General features: G+C 44.3%; 2 protein-coding genes across 2 annotated transcripts in view; one reads left to right on the top strand and one right to left on the bottom strand.

Moving 5' to 3' along the window:
• Positions 1 to 344: 344 nt before the first annotated feature.
• On the bottom strand, positions 345 to 3,057 carry TMEM60 (transmembrane protein 60). Its single transcript, XM_018560435.1, has 2 exons — positions 2,913 to 3,057; positions 345 to 1,047 (listed from the first exon to the last, which is right to left on the bottom strand). Exon 2 carries the CDS (start codon positions 997 to 999, stop codon positions 592 to 594), a length of 408 nt encoding a protein of 135 aa, XP_018415937.1. The 5' UTR covers positions 1,000 to 1,047; positions 2,913 to 3,057; the 3' UTR covers positions 345 to 591.
• A 361-nt stretch (positions 3,058 to 3,418) lies between these two features.
• Positions 3,419 to 17,485, top strand: part of PHTF2 (putative homeodomain transcription factor 2) — an 88,260-nt gene continuing 74,193 nt past the window's right edge. Inside the window, exon 1 of the mRNA XM_018560420.1 lies at positions 3,419 to 3,663. The gene's annotated coding sequence lies outside the window, so the exon portion shown is untranslated. The remainder of the gene's footprint in view (positions 3,664 to 17,485) is intronic.

Raw genomic sequence — 17,485 nt, 5'->3', positions numbered from 1 at the left:
ACTTTTACATTATTTATTCATTCCTCCTAGCTGAAGTCCTCTAGCCCACTTATTAAACTTTGTTGCCCTTTGCTGGACCTATTCCAATTTTAGGACATCCTTTTAATTAATTGGGGACCAAAACTGAACCACATACTCAAGATGAGACAGAATCAATGATTAGTAAAAGGGATAAGAATATCAATCTGTCCATCAAATAAATACGGAGCATGAAAAACGAGATCCGCTTTAACATTGCTGACTCCTCAAAGCCTTCTAATAAGTGTTTCTTGTTCCTAAACTACACTATTAAAAAAAAACAAAAAACAGTATTTTAGTCATACACAGAAATCTCTAAGCTTTACACCATAAGTTTCCATTTATTTACATATGATACAGTAAAACCATGCAGCCTTCTAACAATCCATTCAAAGCAGAACACCAATGTTGCTTGACAGCATTAAACTGCTTGCAGCCCATGGGAGTGAGGGGTGAACCTACAGGTCAGTTTGGTGGAAAATAACTCTTATGATGTCAAAGACAATCGCCAAGGTATACATGCATGCCATATTTCCTCATCCCTGCAGTCCCCAGTACTGCCCTTCCTGGGTGTTACTGATCTCGTCTGACATAAAACACATTTATTCCCAGTTCAATCAGTCCTCCGATCAGCAGGATCCATAATGGAATAAAGACAAAACATATTTTCATACTGGTGAATTGTTCCAGCTTGGCACAAAGGGCAAGGCAAAATGCCAATTTCAGTAACATGGCTGTAAGATACCAGGATTTTTTCTTCATATTTTGAGCCCCGTTCCTGGGATCATATCCAGATTTACATCGTCCTGCCATTTTTACAATCAGCATAATGAGCAGAATAGTGTCAAATATCCAGATGGGGATGAAAATAATAAACCAATTCCATGGAGCCTTTTCATCCAGCTTCAGCACCACCAGGATGAGGAAAAGCAAACTAAAAAGCCAGGTGAGGAGCACTCTCTGCGCCAAGGACATTCTCATTTAAACTGCTTTTAGGGGCTTTCAGAGCCAAGAGGAAGAGCTGTATCCCTGGAACACAACGAGAACACAACACAATCACTTTATTATTACAAAATGCAATAGGCAACATTTCCAAACAATATGAAGCAACCGTGTTCAAAATAGAAAGTAGAAATAGACTCAACATTGGTCTACATGAAAAAGACATGATCTGTTCATTGCAATGCTCCAGACTACGAACAGCAAACATATTCATTGCATAGGCCTTTATAATGCACACGAAGGACCCCATTCAACTGACTCAATTCGAAATACGCAGGTCAATGGACCAAAATATAGTGCCTATACCACGGCTGGACACATTCCAGGAGCCAGGTAGCCAATGCTCCTTAAAAATGACAGCTGGCTCCTAACTTTTAAAGTTCCATCTAGTTGTGGTCAGTGTAGCTGGCCCCTGGATTGGACAGACTGGATCCTAAATGTCACCTTAAATTTGTCCACCCCTGTATTATTTATTATCACAATCCCCAATACAACAGTTCTGCTGCGAATGAAGCAAACCAGCACAATGAGAGGTTTCTGTAGAACGTGCTCTAAATAGTAAGAAGAAGACCTTCAACCATGGCCACGCTGCCTTGCCTTTCGTAGGGCAAAGAGCATGCAGTTGATAACTGTGATGTAACCCCTGGAATGTAGAATGTGCACACCACAAATTAGCAGAAGACAAAAGGGGGGAATTGATCAAAGCAAATGCGACAGTTTTAGCTTCTGATATCATTTATTTTTTATATGTGCAAATCTGTCTTTTAACATGTGCCCCTGTTTCTGATCCTCCAGCGCTGAGTGGAGGAATGAGCGGGGCATGGGGCGGGCAGAGCCAGCTGTCACTCACGCAGCTGGGTGGATATGGACAATATTGTCGGGATCCTTCCCGGCTGCGGTGCTCTCAGTATATCGCGGGTAATAGCTCACTATATACTGAGCTTTGGGTCACGGGAGGAGGTTAGTATATGTCCTCCTGTGACCCTAAAGAGAACTATGAGGAAAAAACACTTACCCCATAGTTCTCTTAAGCTTTTAGCTTGGAGTTACGAGTCTTCTTTCCTGGAGTCTATTAAACCTCATTTATGAACAACATTACATTAGCGTCATAAATCTGGCGCAAAGTGCATCAAATATATTCCGTGCAAGTTCAAACACTCACAATTGCAATGATAAATTCCCTCCCCCCAAGAGTTTCAGAGAATAAAAGCAAACTGAAGGAAGCATTTTTAGTAATATGCGTACCTCTCAACCTTCTGAGATAGGAAAGAGGGACACACCTTGACCACACAGATAAAAGCACGAATATGTTCACTTATAGTATGTGTAAACCCAGCCACTAACATCTCATATAATCCTTAATGTCCACTTTTAATATATTTACATCTGCAGTTTTATTAATATAAAACCTGCTGATCCTACAATGAAGTTCTTTCTTTAGGCACTTTCTGCTATAGCATGACAATGCTCTGTCTCCACCTTACAACTGTACTCCTGTGTTGTCACCTTGGCACACAGGCTTCTGATGTAGACCACAACTGGCCATTCCAACACATTACACAGGCACAGACCACTCTTTTCTCCACCTGGCAACCCACCCTGAGTGCATGCATGTAGACAGGAAGTGGCTACATGAGATCGGCAGCACTGAGATGTAATACAGAATGTCATTAAGGTGGTTATAGTATATAGTTTTAAAAAATGCCAATTGTTTAGGAGACAAAATGCTTCAACTAACCAAATATTTATTGTCCTTCAATATCAATAGGATTTACATCTACTTTAAAACCAATGGGGCTTCTTTAACTGCTACATTCCCTTGTGTCAAGTATTGGATTTATACCTCATTCTAAAATACAACAATAATTAGAATGAAGCTGAGAGTGTCTCACCAAATAGTATTACAATGTGTCATTCTCTATAGATCAGGAAGCCAGAACATCCTCATGTCATTAGGTGTCCATCATACCGTGCCTCCATTAGAAGCGTTCACCGACTAACAGCACCAAAGCATCGCTTCCTGCTCTCCACCTAGAGACAAGCATATACATCCCATCCAATCATCAGCTAGGAGGCTGACAACTACTCTGACGCACATTAATGACGTCACGGCGCCGTTTACGTTATTCCAAGCTCATGTTGAGTAATGGCAACTCTAAGAATAGACTGTGTTCCGAGAACTAATCGCCTTTATTGCTTATGAAATAGGAAATTAAAAAGAGAAACATTTAATAGCCTCCCGAAGTTGTCTGACGAGATGTTATTTCTGGAACCTAAATCTGCCTACCATTCCATAGAGTCTCTTACCCTCATCTAAGATGGCGCCAGGTGATGCTACTCGGTGTGATAGAGACGTACGTGGCTGCTATGTTTGTTTAGGAATACGCTTTTGTCCTCCAGCTTTCGTGCCCTGGCGACCGTCAAATTGGCCCGCCCCCTATGACGCGCTTTTCGTTGCTAGGGGGAGGTGACTAAGTCTGAGCCTGTGGCGCTAGTGGCCTGGCTCGTGTCCCATGAGCTGCGAGGAACGCGCACCGGGGGCGCGCAGACGCGGCACTTATGTTCCGGTGAAATTTAAACGGTTCCATCCGATGTTAGCGGCGGGAGCAGCAGGAGGCGGTGGTGGTTGCTCCAGGGTAGCAGGTACGTAACTTAGCATGCAGCCACTGACTGCATGTATGGTTGGGATAGAGACAGCCAGTTCTATAATGGTGTATTGATGCCAGGGTTATACCATACTGGGTATGGAATGCAACACACAGCTGTGCCCTCACTATGGTGACAGGTCCTCTTCCACAGCCTTGTGTTACAGTCACTGTCCGTGTCATATCCTCCCCCCACCTTTCAATGTGGTATCTGACAACCTGCTGGGCACATCTATTCTGAGGAGCATCTGTGTCACTGCACACAACAAAGGGCTGAGCGCTGTGTGTACAGGGGGGGCCGGGGCATGGTGAAAAATGACGTTTTTGGGTCAAAAACCTGATGACTGCCTGACTGTTCTCCCTGGACAGCCCCAGATTGCCGGAGGCTCACCTTACAGCTGCAGGGTTCCAAAAAGTGGGCATTTTATAAACTTGAGTTTTGCGAATGGCAGACAAACCTGAACTCCATGCACAAGGGCTTTCATCTAAATATGTTCTTCAATAGCCACAGAGGATATAAACCCACTCTATGCGTGACAAGTCTTTGCAAACCCTGATATTACCATGAAAAAGTAGTGGCAACATCATTGCTGTGCTATACATAGCTTGAGCAGAGCTGTAGGAGGGGCATAGCGGACCCCACACACTACAGGCTGCCTGCGGAGAACTACAGGAGGGGGCGGAGACAAGACCAGTCACCCTGCACAAGGAGAGAGAGCAGCACTGACTGGTCCTTATTACAGGAAGCTCCTGAACAGAGATAGTTTAACACTGGATTAAGAAATGCACAATGCATGCCAAGATTCAAGGAAGAATACACATGCCTCTTGTGTTTGTTAATCCCAGAGGTCAGGTTTAATGGCCCACTATAGTGATATGTATATTGTATTCTGGAACTGTATGGGGTTAATACCTGTAATGAGAGGATTCAGTGTATTTATTCCATATTTCCTTATTTGTATTTCCTCCACAAGCTGTCCTGACAAAGTAACATTTAAAATGAACAACTTGAATGTTACATTTAAACAGAAGTTAGAATGAGCATTGAACGTTTGTACAAAAAGCTGCCAATGTATGACCAGATATATCCCCTAATCCCCACTGCAATGGCTACTTAGATGACCTACTCACCTACACTTCAAGACTTTACTTCACAGTCCTTGGGGCTGTGCAGCATCATGATGATGATGGCGGCAGCAGCAAGCAGCCACTGCTCAGCATCATGATGATGATGATGATGATGATGGCGGCAGCCACTGCTCAGCACAATGATGATGATGGCGGCGGCGGCAGCAACAAGCAGCCACTGCTCAGCATCACGATGATGGTGGCGGCGGCAGCAACAAGCAGCCACTGCTCAGCATCATCATGATGATGGCGGTGGCAGCAACAAGCAGCCACTGCTCAGCACCATGATGATGATGGTGGCGGCAGCAACAAGCAGCGACTGCTCAGCATCACGATGATGATGGCGGCGGCAGCAACAAGCAGCCACTGCTCAGCACCATGATGATGATGGCGGCGGCAGCAACAAGCAGCCACTGCTCAGCACCATGATGATGATGGCGGCGGCAGCAACAAGCAGCCACTGCTCAGCATCACGATGATGATGGCGGCGGCGGCAGCAACAAGCAGCCACTGCTCAGCATCATCATGATGATGGCGGCGGCAGCAACAAGCAGCCACTGCTCAGCATCATGATGAAGGCAGCAGCAGCCACTGCTCAGCACGGCAATGTGTCTGCGCTGGGCAATGAGAATATCTTCTTTATTCTAAGACAACGTCCTGAAAGAAAGTAATCTCTGAAGAGATTTTCATTAGTCAGCACACTGACCAATGACCACATGCCATTGCCAGTATTATGATGCCATACGGCAGGGGTAGGCAACCTCACCACCATACTGTGCTGAAACTGCAAATCCCATCATTCATGTCTCTGGGAGTCATGCCTGTGGGAATCTTGCAATGCCTCATGGGATTTTTCGTTCCACAACAGATGGAGTGGTGATGTGGAACTACAAATCCCAGCAGTAGGCAACAGCTGGAGTGCCTACCCCTGACATTCAGGCTTGGGCTGTGGAGTGCAGTCTTGAAGCGTGCGACTGAATTAGGTGAACTAACCCTTTAAAATATGAAGGGCATTTCTGGGTGATTTTTGGGTGATGTCCTTCAACAGTATTGTGTTTGATGGTCTTTGAAGCCTAAATCCGCAGCAGAGATGCTTACAAATGATCTTACAACAGCGTTTCTCAACCAGGCTGCCCTCTGGCTTCCTCAGGGGTGCCTCAACATGTTGAGGTAGTGGGACTGTGATGTGAAGGGGGAATAAAGACTGGGGTGAGGGGAGGATGACGACTCTGATGTGAAAAGGAGGCTCCTGAAATGAAGGAGAACTCCTGCAATGGGTGACTTTGATGGGAAGGGGGAAACCCACTTTTCTCTGTTTTTCCGTGGAGGTCCCCTTAAAATCTGTAACATTTTAGACTGGAGTGCCTCGATATTTTTCCTACTTTTAAAGGATGCCATGACTGAGGTTGAGAAATGCTGTCTTACAACATTGGGAGCTTAGCAGATGTACAACAAATAGCAACTTGGTGCCAGAATGCTTCAGGGCCCGTTCACACTAGCCAGTCTGGGAAAATGCTGTATTTTAGTGGACCGGCTAGTTCTTTGTGGCAGCTCTGGCAGTGTGTGCTGTATCCTACAATCCCGCCGCTGTCGCTTTTTACATTTTTTTTTTTTTTTTTTTTTTTTACTTTACGTGAAATTTATGTGAACTGTACAATGTGTACACTCCATTCAGGTCCCCGCACCACAGTGCACTGCTGTGTGGTGACTAGCGGAATGGTCCAGTGTGCTGGGATAAAATGCAGGTTGTTCATGTGTACTTGTGGTGGCCTGCGTTGATCCAGTGCAATATGTGTGAATGGATCCTGCACCTCGCTGGCAGGTTGTGTCTGGGGATCAACTAAGAAAATGTATTTTTAAATGTTTGGAATATTCCTTGTTTATCTTGTAACGTGTCCTTCTTCTTTTTTGTTTATTTTTTTGTATAATATTTATTGTTTCTATATATAACAATGCAGACATCAAAACATGTAACCATCCTGTTAAAATGTGCTTGGTTTTAACGCTTTATCAGTCAATAGCTGATTTCACACCTTTCCGTGCCCATATTCATGCGCTTTTACACGCATTTTCATGGGCTGCCATTGTCAGTAATAGGCCATATAATGCAAGTCAGTGCATCCAACAAAAGACTACAAACATCTAAACACCACACAGATGTGAACTAGCTCTGTTTAAAACAATGGCTCACCTGTGTACATACAGTGTGTGTTAAATCACATAGAACGAATAAGGCCTTCGTGGAAGGTAAGAATGAGAATACAATGTACGTGTTGTTTTTTGCTACCTAGAAACAAGGATAATTATTATTTGCCATGCAAGCTTTGTTTAGATTTCCTCTAGAAGTAATTATTGTAATTGTATTTTTCCAATGAAATCTGATGCTTCTACTTGTTTTTGTTTTCCATAGTATATCCTGTTTTTTTTTTGTTTTTTTTTTTAAATCATCATAATCAATATTCTAAAGGGGATCTAAATAAAATATTCCAAGTGATCTGAGGATTTAATAAAAAAAACAAAAAAGGATTAAATTGGTCTAATACCTACGAGTCACCTCCAGTTCCATTTCTCCAATAAGCTTTAAAAAAAGTGCACAGCGCCTGTTTCTATCATTTATTTCTTGGTGAGCACAAAGGTCAGACACATGGGATTGGGGTATTGTTAGGCTAGGTTATGGAACAGCTGATGTGATGAGGTGGACACTACCTAAAAAAAAAAGAAAAAAAAAAAAAGTATGTCAAGATCAGCTGTTTCTTTCCTTGACTTTTGGTTAGGTTTTTTTTTTTTTTTTAAATTTTAACTGACCATACATTGCTCAAATTTCACTCAGCAAGACTTGCCCAAAATTCAAGCAGTGTGCAACCCAGTTGGAACCCCTTCATTCGAAAAAGTCAGGTTTTTTTTCCATTGACTATTGTCAAAGCATCCAGTCTGAATTTTTGACCAGCTTCAGTCACTGTTCAGGTATTTGACTAACGGCACACTCGCCGCTGTCGGAATACAATAGCTTGGCGGGGAAAATCCTCCATCCATTTCTCGTTCAGTCCTAACAGTAAATTGACCTCACTCTCTAAAATAAAGCATTCTGCAATTATGTTGAAGATTAACCTCTCCCCTCACTGAAGCACTTAACGTTAAAGCATCAATATAGCCGCTCTCTGGGTAGAGCGCAGTATAGCCGCTCTCTGGGTAGGGAAGCATTAGAACCCCTGTAAAATTTTCATTTCTGTGTTTAGGCCTCAGATATCCACCCTCTCTATTTAATCTGGTGACAGTTGACAATGAGCCAGATCTTGATGGAAAATTCAACATTATACAGGTGAGGGTAATACCGTTTTCAGTAACAATTGTCTAAAGAAGGGAATGCCTTTCACCTTGTGAAAGGGGCCTTATACTTCATACACACCAGAGAAAGCAATCTCCCCATACCTAAAATGGAAAGGGTACTGGTTAGGGTTGCACTGATACCTTTTTTTTGGTATTGAGCACCGATATTTTGCGGTTATCGGTGCTTACCGGTGCTTCCGCTGGCATGGAGCCGGCTTCCAGGGAAATCAGGAAGCCGGGCAGTAAATAATGACATGCCAACTGGCTTCCTGATTGCCTGAGAAGTCGGCTCCATGTTGTTTGGCCAGCTCGATTGTGATTGGCTGTGAAACCGACTTCCCAGCCAATTAGCATTGAGCCGGCTTTCCAGCCAATCAGGAAGCCAGGAGGCGTGTCTTTACTCGCTGCCCAGCTTCCTGATTGCTCAGTAGGCCGGCTCCACGTTTACCTACGGCACTGCCGGTCAGAGGAACAATCGGCAGAGGGACGCGGGGAGAAGAATAATGCTCTATAATGTATTGCTGCGATAGTGGGATTTGTATTCCTCTATAGCTGATGGTACGCGGTATGCGCTGTATTGTATATTATACCGATCAATGTACCATCAGCTATAGAGGAATACAAATCCCAGCAATACATTATACACTCTAGGTATAATGTACTATTGCTGGCATTTGTTGTATTCCTCTATAGCTGGTGGTATTCTGCATTGCGCCGTGTAATATATTATTGCTGGGATTTGTAGTCCTCTATAGCCTGTGCCATTCTGCATTGATTGCTGTATAATTTTACACTTTCCATTTCACTATATTGCGCTTCCACTGCTCCAAGCTTGCTCCTGTGATGGACTACAATCTCAATACAAACTAGTGGTCCATCACTGGAGCCATTTTTTTTATCTGATTAACAGATTAATCGAACTTGATAATCGGCTAACTAATCTATTTTAAAAATGATTGTTAGCTGCAGCTCTAGACTGGAAGTTCCGGTATGGTGGAAGGTATCGGAGCATTTGGGCGAGTACGAGTACTCGCCCCAATACTTATCGGCACCGATAATAGTATTGGTATCGGTGCTTCTCTAGTACTGGTATTTAACAGATATTCCTCACTAGTTTCCTGTCTCTGTTTAGGTAAATAGGAACAGTGAAAGTTCTGCAAGGAGTGAGAGAAATATGTAGCCTTCTATTGCTGACCTCTCTGAAAAATGCTAGTTGCCTAGATCTCTTGTGATCCATTGGCTTCAGCACTTTCTGAGACCCCGATCTTAAAGTATGCAGATTAGAAATGTTGTATTTTTAAATGTGAGTGAAAAGGTGTAAAAATAAAAAATGGAAATGTCAGACACCCGACGAATATTTTTATGAAGTGTTCTCATTTCTTTGCGGAGTAACTGCTGTGCCACTGCCAATAGGAATAGACATAATGCAGGGCCTGTATTGTATTGTGAAGAACTAGGGCTGCAACAACTAATCGATTACTGTCGATAATGAGAATGGTTGGCAACGATTCTCATCATCGATTAGTTGCTTTTCGATTAGTTTCCGCCACTCTGCTCCTATGTTTTCTTCCCTGCTGGCTGCAGCAGTCTGGGTCTCTTTCAATCCCCGCTGCTCTCCCTGCCTGTAGCGGCAGAGGGGACACAGACCACTGCAGCTGACATCAGCGGGAAGGAGAGACCACTGTGACTGCATCCCCCCTCCCACTGCATCCCCCCATTCTGCTGCTGTTCCGGGCCTTCTCTGTTTCCACCCCCCAGTCCTCCTCTGCCCCCCCTGCCTCCGGCTGGCTATTGTTCCCAGCAATAAAGTAAAATAAAGGTTAAACTAAAAAGACTAAAGTGGGGAAAAAAAGTTAATCAAAATGTTTCAAAATCCAATTGTCACAGGGACAGAAAGTGAGGTGAAATCTTCTGAACAGGGACACGTGCACACACAGCAAAACAAACTTTACAGGGGGGTAAACCCTTCCCTATGCTATCCAAAACGAAAAAAAAAAAATTGGGGCTGGAGTTACCCTTAAATTTTTTTTTCGGCCTGACAAATTTTGCTGCAGGATGTGCGTTGCGGTGCCATTCATTTCAATGGATCCCAAATGCACCCCCCGTCTGCAGTGTGATCACCCGAACCAGAACGTGCGGTACTCCCATGCCCTGCTTTCCAGTGCAGTATGATTTTTTTTTTTAAATGTGCATACCATTTTATTCTGAAGTAAACTTGATCTGCAATGCTGCATTTGTGTATTTTATTGTAAATATAAAAAATTCTTATCTGATCGAAATGAATCGCTTATGAAAATAATCGTTAGCTGCAGCCCTTTGTAGACATGGGAGAATCAACAGGTTACTGTGGTTGATGTTGTTTTGGGACTTCTGGGTTGAGCAGTGTGGCTAAATCCCCATTGGTTTACTGTTTGATGTTCAGCTATACAATTTTGATGTGTAGGCATGTCTCCTTACTGTTTCATATTTACAGAAAACACCCAGCACTACAAAGCCTATTGTGTATATACTTTCTAAATTTAAACGATTGGTAAATGTTGTCATGCTATGACTATGCATATACACGAACAACACACGTACTGTGAATAAATTCAAAATACAGCATGTTTTATTGCATTGTTTCAACGTTCACACATTGGATGTTTGTTTAAATTTGAATAATTACTCTTGCTTGCCAAGATACTCCTAAAAGGCTAACAAAAAATAAACAAGACACTAATAGGTTTAGAAAGAAACATCTGAGTGAAGAACACGCATAAGAACCATTTCTTCAAAGTGGGATCTATCCTTTGCGTGTGATTTCAAGAATAAATGTAACTGACATACTATATTGCTCTTTACTAATATGTTTTTGCCAATTGTTGATTTTTCTTTCTCTGATAGATTTCCCAGCTGAAAATGCTTTTGTCAGCCGGAAATCCTTGTGGATATTTAATTGGGTGCAGATGTTTCTTTTAACCAATAGTTTCTTTCAAGGGTCTGTAAAACATGGGGACTACCCACTTCTATTCACACTACTAGCCCCCTTTTTTGTGTTTTAAGACCTCTTTAGAGTGGAACTCCTTGTCCATACCAATCTAAACAAGGAGCTTTAACAATAAGCTGTCCTTTTGAGGTTATAGAAAAACAACCCCACACCATAATCCCCCCTCCACCAAACTTTTCACTTGGCACAATGCAGCCAGGCAAGTACCATTCTCCTGGCAACCGCCAAACCCAGACACGTCCATCGGATTGCCAAACGGAGAAGCATGATTCGTCACTCCAGAGAACACGTCTCCACTTCTCGAGTCCAGTGGCGGCGTGCTTTACACCACTGCATCCGACATTTGCATTGCACTTGGTTATGTAAGGCTTGGATGCAGCTGCTCGGCCATGGAAACCCATTCCATGAAGCTCTCTACACACTGTTGTGCCAATCTGAAGGCCACACGAAGTTTAGAGGTCTGTAGCTATTGCCTCTGTAGACAGTTGGCGACTTCTGGGCACTGTGCGCTTCAGAATGCGCTGATCCGCTCTGTAATTTTACGTGGCCTACCATTTTGTGGCTCAGTTGCTGTTGTTCCCAGTTGCTTCCACTTTGTTATAATACCACTAACATTTGACCGTGGAATATTTAGTAGCAAGGAAATTTCACGGATGGACTTATTGCACAGGTGGCAACCTATCACGCTTGAATTCACTGAGCTCCTGAGAGCGACCCATTATTTCACAAATGTCTGTAGAAGCGTCTGCATGTCTAGGTGCTTTATTTTATACACCTGTGGCCATGGAGGTGATTGGAACACCTGAATCCAATGATTTAATGGGGTGTCCCAATACTTTGAGCAATATAGTGTATGTGATAATGCACATGGGTGCCAAGGGGTTATCTCATTGTGTCATTCCCAATGCATGCAACCCTTCAACACAAGGGTCCAGCTCCTTTTACATTATCTCTCTGTACCCTGTACCCCACCGCACATGCTAAACCCTTCAGTACCTAGTCTGCTGATTATGTGTGTTTTTAAACTGTCAACCACAACTACCCTGCATATGTGTGGGTAAAGTGTATTTTCGGACAAAAAAATGTGGACACCCTGCCAAGTCCTCTATTTGTGTCCATTTCCTTTTTGCTTTTCTTGTTGCTTCCTGTGGGACATGAATTGAAGGGACATTTCCACAATGCTACATGGACTGCAACAAGTAAACTGACGGGTTTTAAGCCTTCTCCACCCTGTCCTAAACTTTAAAGAATTGAATCTTTTGGCTATACATACATACGTTTTTAAATCGGAGCCCTTCTGCTGAAGACTGTGCCTTATTAGCCTTTATTTAGATTGCAGTTGCCATGGTGCTGTACACTGAATCGGCAATGGCACCAGCCATTTGGGGACTTGAATGTTCGACTGAAAGCTGAAATAAGCACACTGGCAACTGTGACAGTTGGCACCAGAGGCAAGCCTTGAGGGGCCCGATCACACCAAGCACTTTTTTTTTTTTTCTGACCTGAACACAGGCATTGATGTGCTTTGCGGCCAATCGCATTGTGGCCGGAGGGCGTGGCTACGGAGTGTAGGGGAAACTTTTTTTTTTCTCCTCAATTTCCGGTACTTATTTCATTATATAGTAAAAAATAAAACCTTTTTTTAACATGGCTTGTCATTTTGTTTTGCAGAAATCTGCTGCAGCAAAATCGATCAAGCACTAGGAAGTGTACACAATGCAATATTAAGTACTCCTCTTCCTCTAAAACACCCCTATGCCAGTCTTGTATTGGCAAACTGGTTACGGATGAATCTTCCAGCATGTTTAAAAATCTGATGGATTCCATGCGAGAAGAAATTATGTCAACTTTTCAGTCATTCCGCACAGTGATACAGGAGGTGGGTATGACTAGTAGTCATACTGTGGCAGTTCCTTCATGTCAGGGCTACAGATGGCTTCACGCTGAGTAACATAAATGAATGTGAAAGGGCTTATAAGGTGTCGGATTCTTCTACTGACTCTGAAGAAGGAGCTTGTTTGGAGTTAGGAGAAGTAATGGAACCTTCTCAAGGAGGATATTTGTTCCCTGCTCACGAGACCAACGAGCTTCTCAAATCAGTATGGGATACGCTGGGCATATCCGAAGAGCAAGGGGAGATGTCTATACATGATAAAGGGTTACAGCCCAAAAAGGGGCGCACGTTCCCAGTACATCAAACTATCAAGGAGGTAGCGAACACAGAATGGAATGATCCAGAACGGAAAGTATTCTCTTCTTCCAAACTTAAAAGGAGATTTCCTTTTAAGGGGGAAGACTGAGGTGTGGGAAAAGTGTCCCAAGGTGGACGCCTCTTTGGCCAAATTTTCAAAGAACTCGGATCTGTCCTTTGAAGATATGGGACTCTTAAAAGACCCCATGGATAAGAAGGCTGAGACCCTGCTCAGGAGAGCTTGGGAGGCAGCTGGGGTTGGATTCAAGCCAGCGGTGGCTATCGCTTGTATGGCCAGAACACTGGATGTCTGGCTGTCTCAGCTGAAATAACATCTGAATGCAGGAACAGACAGAGCCACGATAGTGGATTCTCTGCCAGTGCTGGAAAAGGCCATGGCCTATATAGCGGATGCTTCTATGGAAGCGGTGAAAGTTTCGGCCCGCACCACGGCTCTTATCAATTCAAGCAGAAGAGCGCTGTGGTTGAAGACTTGGCCGGGCGATGTGGCATCAAAGACCAAGCTCTGCGGTATCCCGTTTGGAGGTAACCTTTTGTTCGGTCAAGAACTTGGCTTGGCAGATCGGAAAAAAGGGTTTCCCCTCCCCAAAAAACAGGGAAAGTTTTTCAGAAATCGGCGTCATCAGCCGAGCAAAAGAGGTATGCCGCATAAAGATAGCCAATTCAAAGGTAGAAATTGGTATAATAAGGGAAAAGGGAAAAACGGTTTCCTTTTTACCCCCCTGAGCCCCCCCAAGACACAATGACAGAGCAGCCATTGTGGGGTGAGGATGGATGGATTTCCTCCCGCAGTGGCTTCAGATTACAAACGGTATGTTTGTACTGAATTTGATCTGCAGAGGTTGCAGAATAGAACTCCTGCGAGTCCCTCCCTCCCTCCAGATTTTTGATAACTTGTCTTTCTCGGGATCCAGTCAAATCCAGGGAAATGACGTCAGCAGTGCAAGACCTTCTAGACCAAGGAGTAATTTTTTCTGTGCCGATCACAAAAGAAAAAAGGGGGTTTTACTTGCATGTATTCCTCAGGAAGAAACCGTCAGGGAAGTTCAGGGCTGTATTGAACCTGAAACCCCTGAACAAGGTTGTGCGCTACAAGAAGTTCCGCATGGAGTCGATTTACACAATAAGGGAATTGTTGCTTCCAGGTATGTTTCTGGCCACAGTAGACCTAAGAGACGCATACCTACATATACCTATGGCAGAGGAAGCCCAGAGATTGCTGAGATTTGCAATAAAAAGGGCCAAGAGAAACGTTACACTTCCAGTACAAGGCACTGCCATTCGGCCTATCCTCGGCCTCAAGGGCGTTTACGAAAGTCCTGGCGGAGGCTTTAGCCCCTCTCTTTTGCAAGCGACCAGGAGACACTCAGAGTTAACCTTGTTTTGGCCATGACCCACCTTCAAAACCTGGGCTGGCTCATAAATACGGACAAATCTCAATTGCTGCCATCACAGAAGGTGGTATTTTTGGGTTACCGGGTGCACACGGAGGTAGCGTACATGTTATGCAGACGAGAAAGTGGCCAAGCTGATAACAGAGGCGAGAATCATCTACGCAACAACAGAGGCCTCTTTCTGGCGAATCATGAGACTCTTGGGGCTCATGACAACAGCCATCCCGGCGGTAACCTGGGCTCTGGTGCACTCCAGACCCCTCCAAAATTTCCTTCTGGCGGAGTGGGATGGTCAACTGAGATCATTAGACAAAGTAATAGCTCTTCCCAGAGAGGTGACTCTCTCTCTCTCTCTCTCTCTACAGTGGTGGCTAAAGCCAGAACACCTGTCGGGGGGAGGTTGTGGAAACAACCAGAACCAGTGCAAATCACGACAGATGCAAGTGCGTGGGGATGGGGTGCCCATCTTCAACAGCGCATGCTCCAGGGTTCTTGGAACAGACTGAGTTGCAAGTCCTCAAATATGAGGCGATAGAATGTGCACTGCTGGGGTTCACTCCCCATGTCACCAACAAGCATGTGAGGATTTTGTCGTACAACGTCACAGCGGTGGCATATATAAATAAGCAGGGGGGGCACAAGATCTCATACCCTCCTGTCACTAGCGGAAGACATTCTGCTCTGGGCAGGGAACAATCTATTGTCCATATCGGCGATACATGTGCAGCGCAGTTTAAACGTCCTGGCAGACGCACTGAGCAGAAGAAAATTTCTACAGTCCGATTGGGGATTGAACAATCGGACATTCCATATGATCACGGAAAGGTGGGGGATGCCACAAGTGGATCTTTTCGCCTCGAAAAACAGGAAAGTGAGTCAGTTTTTTTTTTCCTCTAGTCTGGGAAGAGGGGACCTTTTAGGGGTAGATGCTCTAATACACCTTTTTGGGGGTCCCAGCTGCTTTACGCTTTTCCCCCAATCAAGTTGATTCCGGGAGTCATCAATAAGGTTTTTGAGGACAAGCCTTTGCTCATCCTGATTGCCCCTTTCTGGCCAAAAAGGCTGTGGTTTGGGTCTCTCCTGAAGTTGAGCATCAAACCGCCTTGGACGCTCCCACTAAAGGAGCGCCTGGAGTATTTACGCTTAACAGCCTGGTTTCTAAGAGGGACTTGCTGTTGAAGAAAGGTCTGTCAGACAGGGTAATTACCACCCTCGTATCTAGTCGGAAGCCTTCCACCTTGGCAATCTACAACAAGGTGTGGAAAACCTACTCTGCATGGAAATCGGACAGAGGTTACGGGGACCTTACGAAGGTAGTTTCAGTGCTGGAATTGCTCGCACACGTGAGCTGTTTAGTACATTGAAGTTGGACAGAAAGTCTTGGAGATCATAACAAATGTTTGCTTTAGACATAGGTGGATCCCTACATCAGATATTCCTCTCAGACTGTTTTGATTTTTGTTTTTGCTGATGGGGGATAAATTGGCAAGAATAGGTGGATAGATATATTCTGTTTTATAGAACTATTTATATATTGTGTGTATGGCTTCTAGTGATCCCCTCCTACCACTTGACTATGCTAATGTGGAAGAATCTGAAATGCAATTGTATGCTATACTGATTGTGCATCATGCGCTGTTTTAGTCTACCTTGGAAAATTAATAAAATACTTTGAAAGATAAAAGATTCCTTTTTAAGGCCCGGTTCACACCTGGGCGTTTTGTAGCGCGTTCCTACGCTCTGCAAAACAAACACCAAAATCCCATTATTTCCTATGGGTATGGTTCACACCTGGGCGTATTACAGGCCGTATGAACGCGCTACAAAACGTCCTACACCCAAAGAAGTACAGGAGCTTCTTTGGGGCGTTTTTGTCACGGGTTTGCATTGGGATACAGCCAAGTAGCCCTCGGAAACGCGCGTTTGAAACTGCGAATCGCGTGACATGAAACGCGCGACAAACAAATTTTAGACCCCCCCTTACTGCATGATACTGCCGGATAAGATTATCTTGACGCCGGACCCGGCTTTTCTTCCTAAAGTGGTCTCGGTGGTTTACAGGACCCAGGATGTAGTAATCCCATCCTTCTGTGCCAATCCAGCAAATGAGAAGGAGCCTGCACTACGGGGCATTGACGTTCGCCGATGTGTACTGGAATACCTTGACAAAACGAAGGACATTCGAAAGTCAAGCAACCTGTTTGTGTTGTTTTCAGGACTTAAGGGGGGCCTAAGGGCTTCCGAGAGTTCCATAGGTAGATGGATTAAGATGGCTATACAACAAGCATACGACATGCAAAATCTGAAAACACCAGAGCATTTAACGGCACACTCCACGAGGGCCTTGGCCGTCTCCTTGGGCAGAAAGGGCTGGAGCTACCCCAGATCAAATATGCAGAGCGGCAACCTGGTCCAGTTTTCTGATGTTTGTCAAACACTATAGAGTGGACGTGATGACTAGCCAAGACCTTTCGGAAGGAAGTTCTGCAAGCTGTGGTCCCCCCCCTAATTGTGAGTATGGTGCTCGTTTATCCTTTCTAAAGCTGTCCTGGAAGGTGACTAGAGAAAATTTAGAGTTGCGTACCTGGTAACTCTGTTTCTAGGAACCTTCCAGGACAGCAGGGATTCCCGCCCGATTGATGGAGTGGCTTGCTATGAGTTGCCGTACGTTATGTTGAGGTGTGTGTGTACATTTCCCAGGGGATGGAGTTGGCAATATGGTATCCTTTTGGTTCTTACGTTTAACTGAAGTGTGCTAGGCTTCTACTCCACC

This window comes from Nanorana parkeri, unplaced genomic scaffold (genome assembly GCF_000935625.1).
Source record: "Nanorana parkeri isolate BGI_ZX_2015 unplaced genomic scaffold, ASM93562v1 scaffold454, whole genome shotgun sequence".
In the NCBI taxonomy this organism is placed as follows: Eukaryota; Metazoa; Chordata; class Amphibia; order Anura; family Dicroglossidae; genus Nanorana; species Nanorana parkeri.
This window is presented reverse-complemented; position numbering and strand designations above follow the sequence as displayed.

Bases quoted from the DNA above. Each gene is read 5' to 3' on its own strand.
- TMEM60 (XM_018560435.1), bottom strand. From the start codon at position 999: ATGAGAATGTCCTTGGCGCAGAGAGTGCTCCTCACCTGGCTTTTTAGT.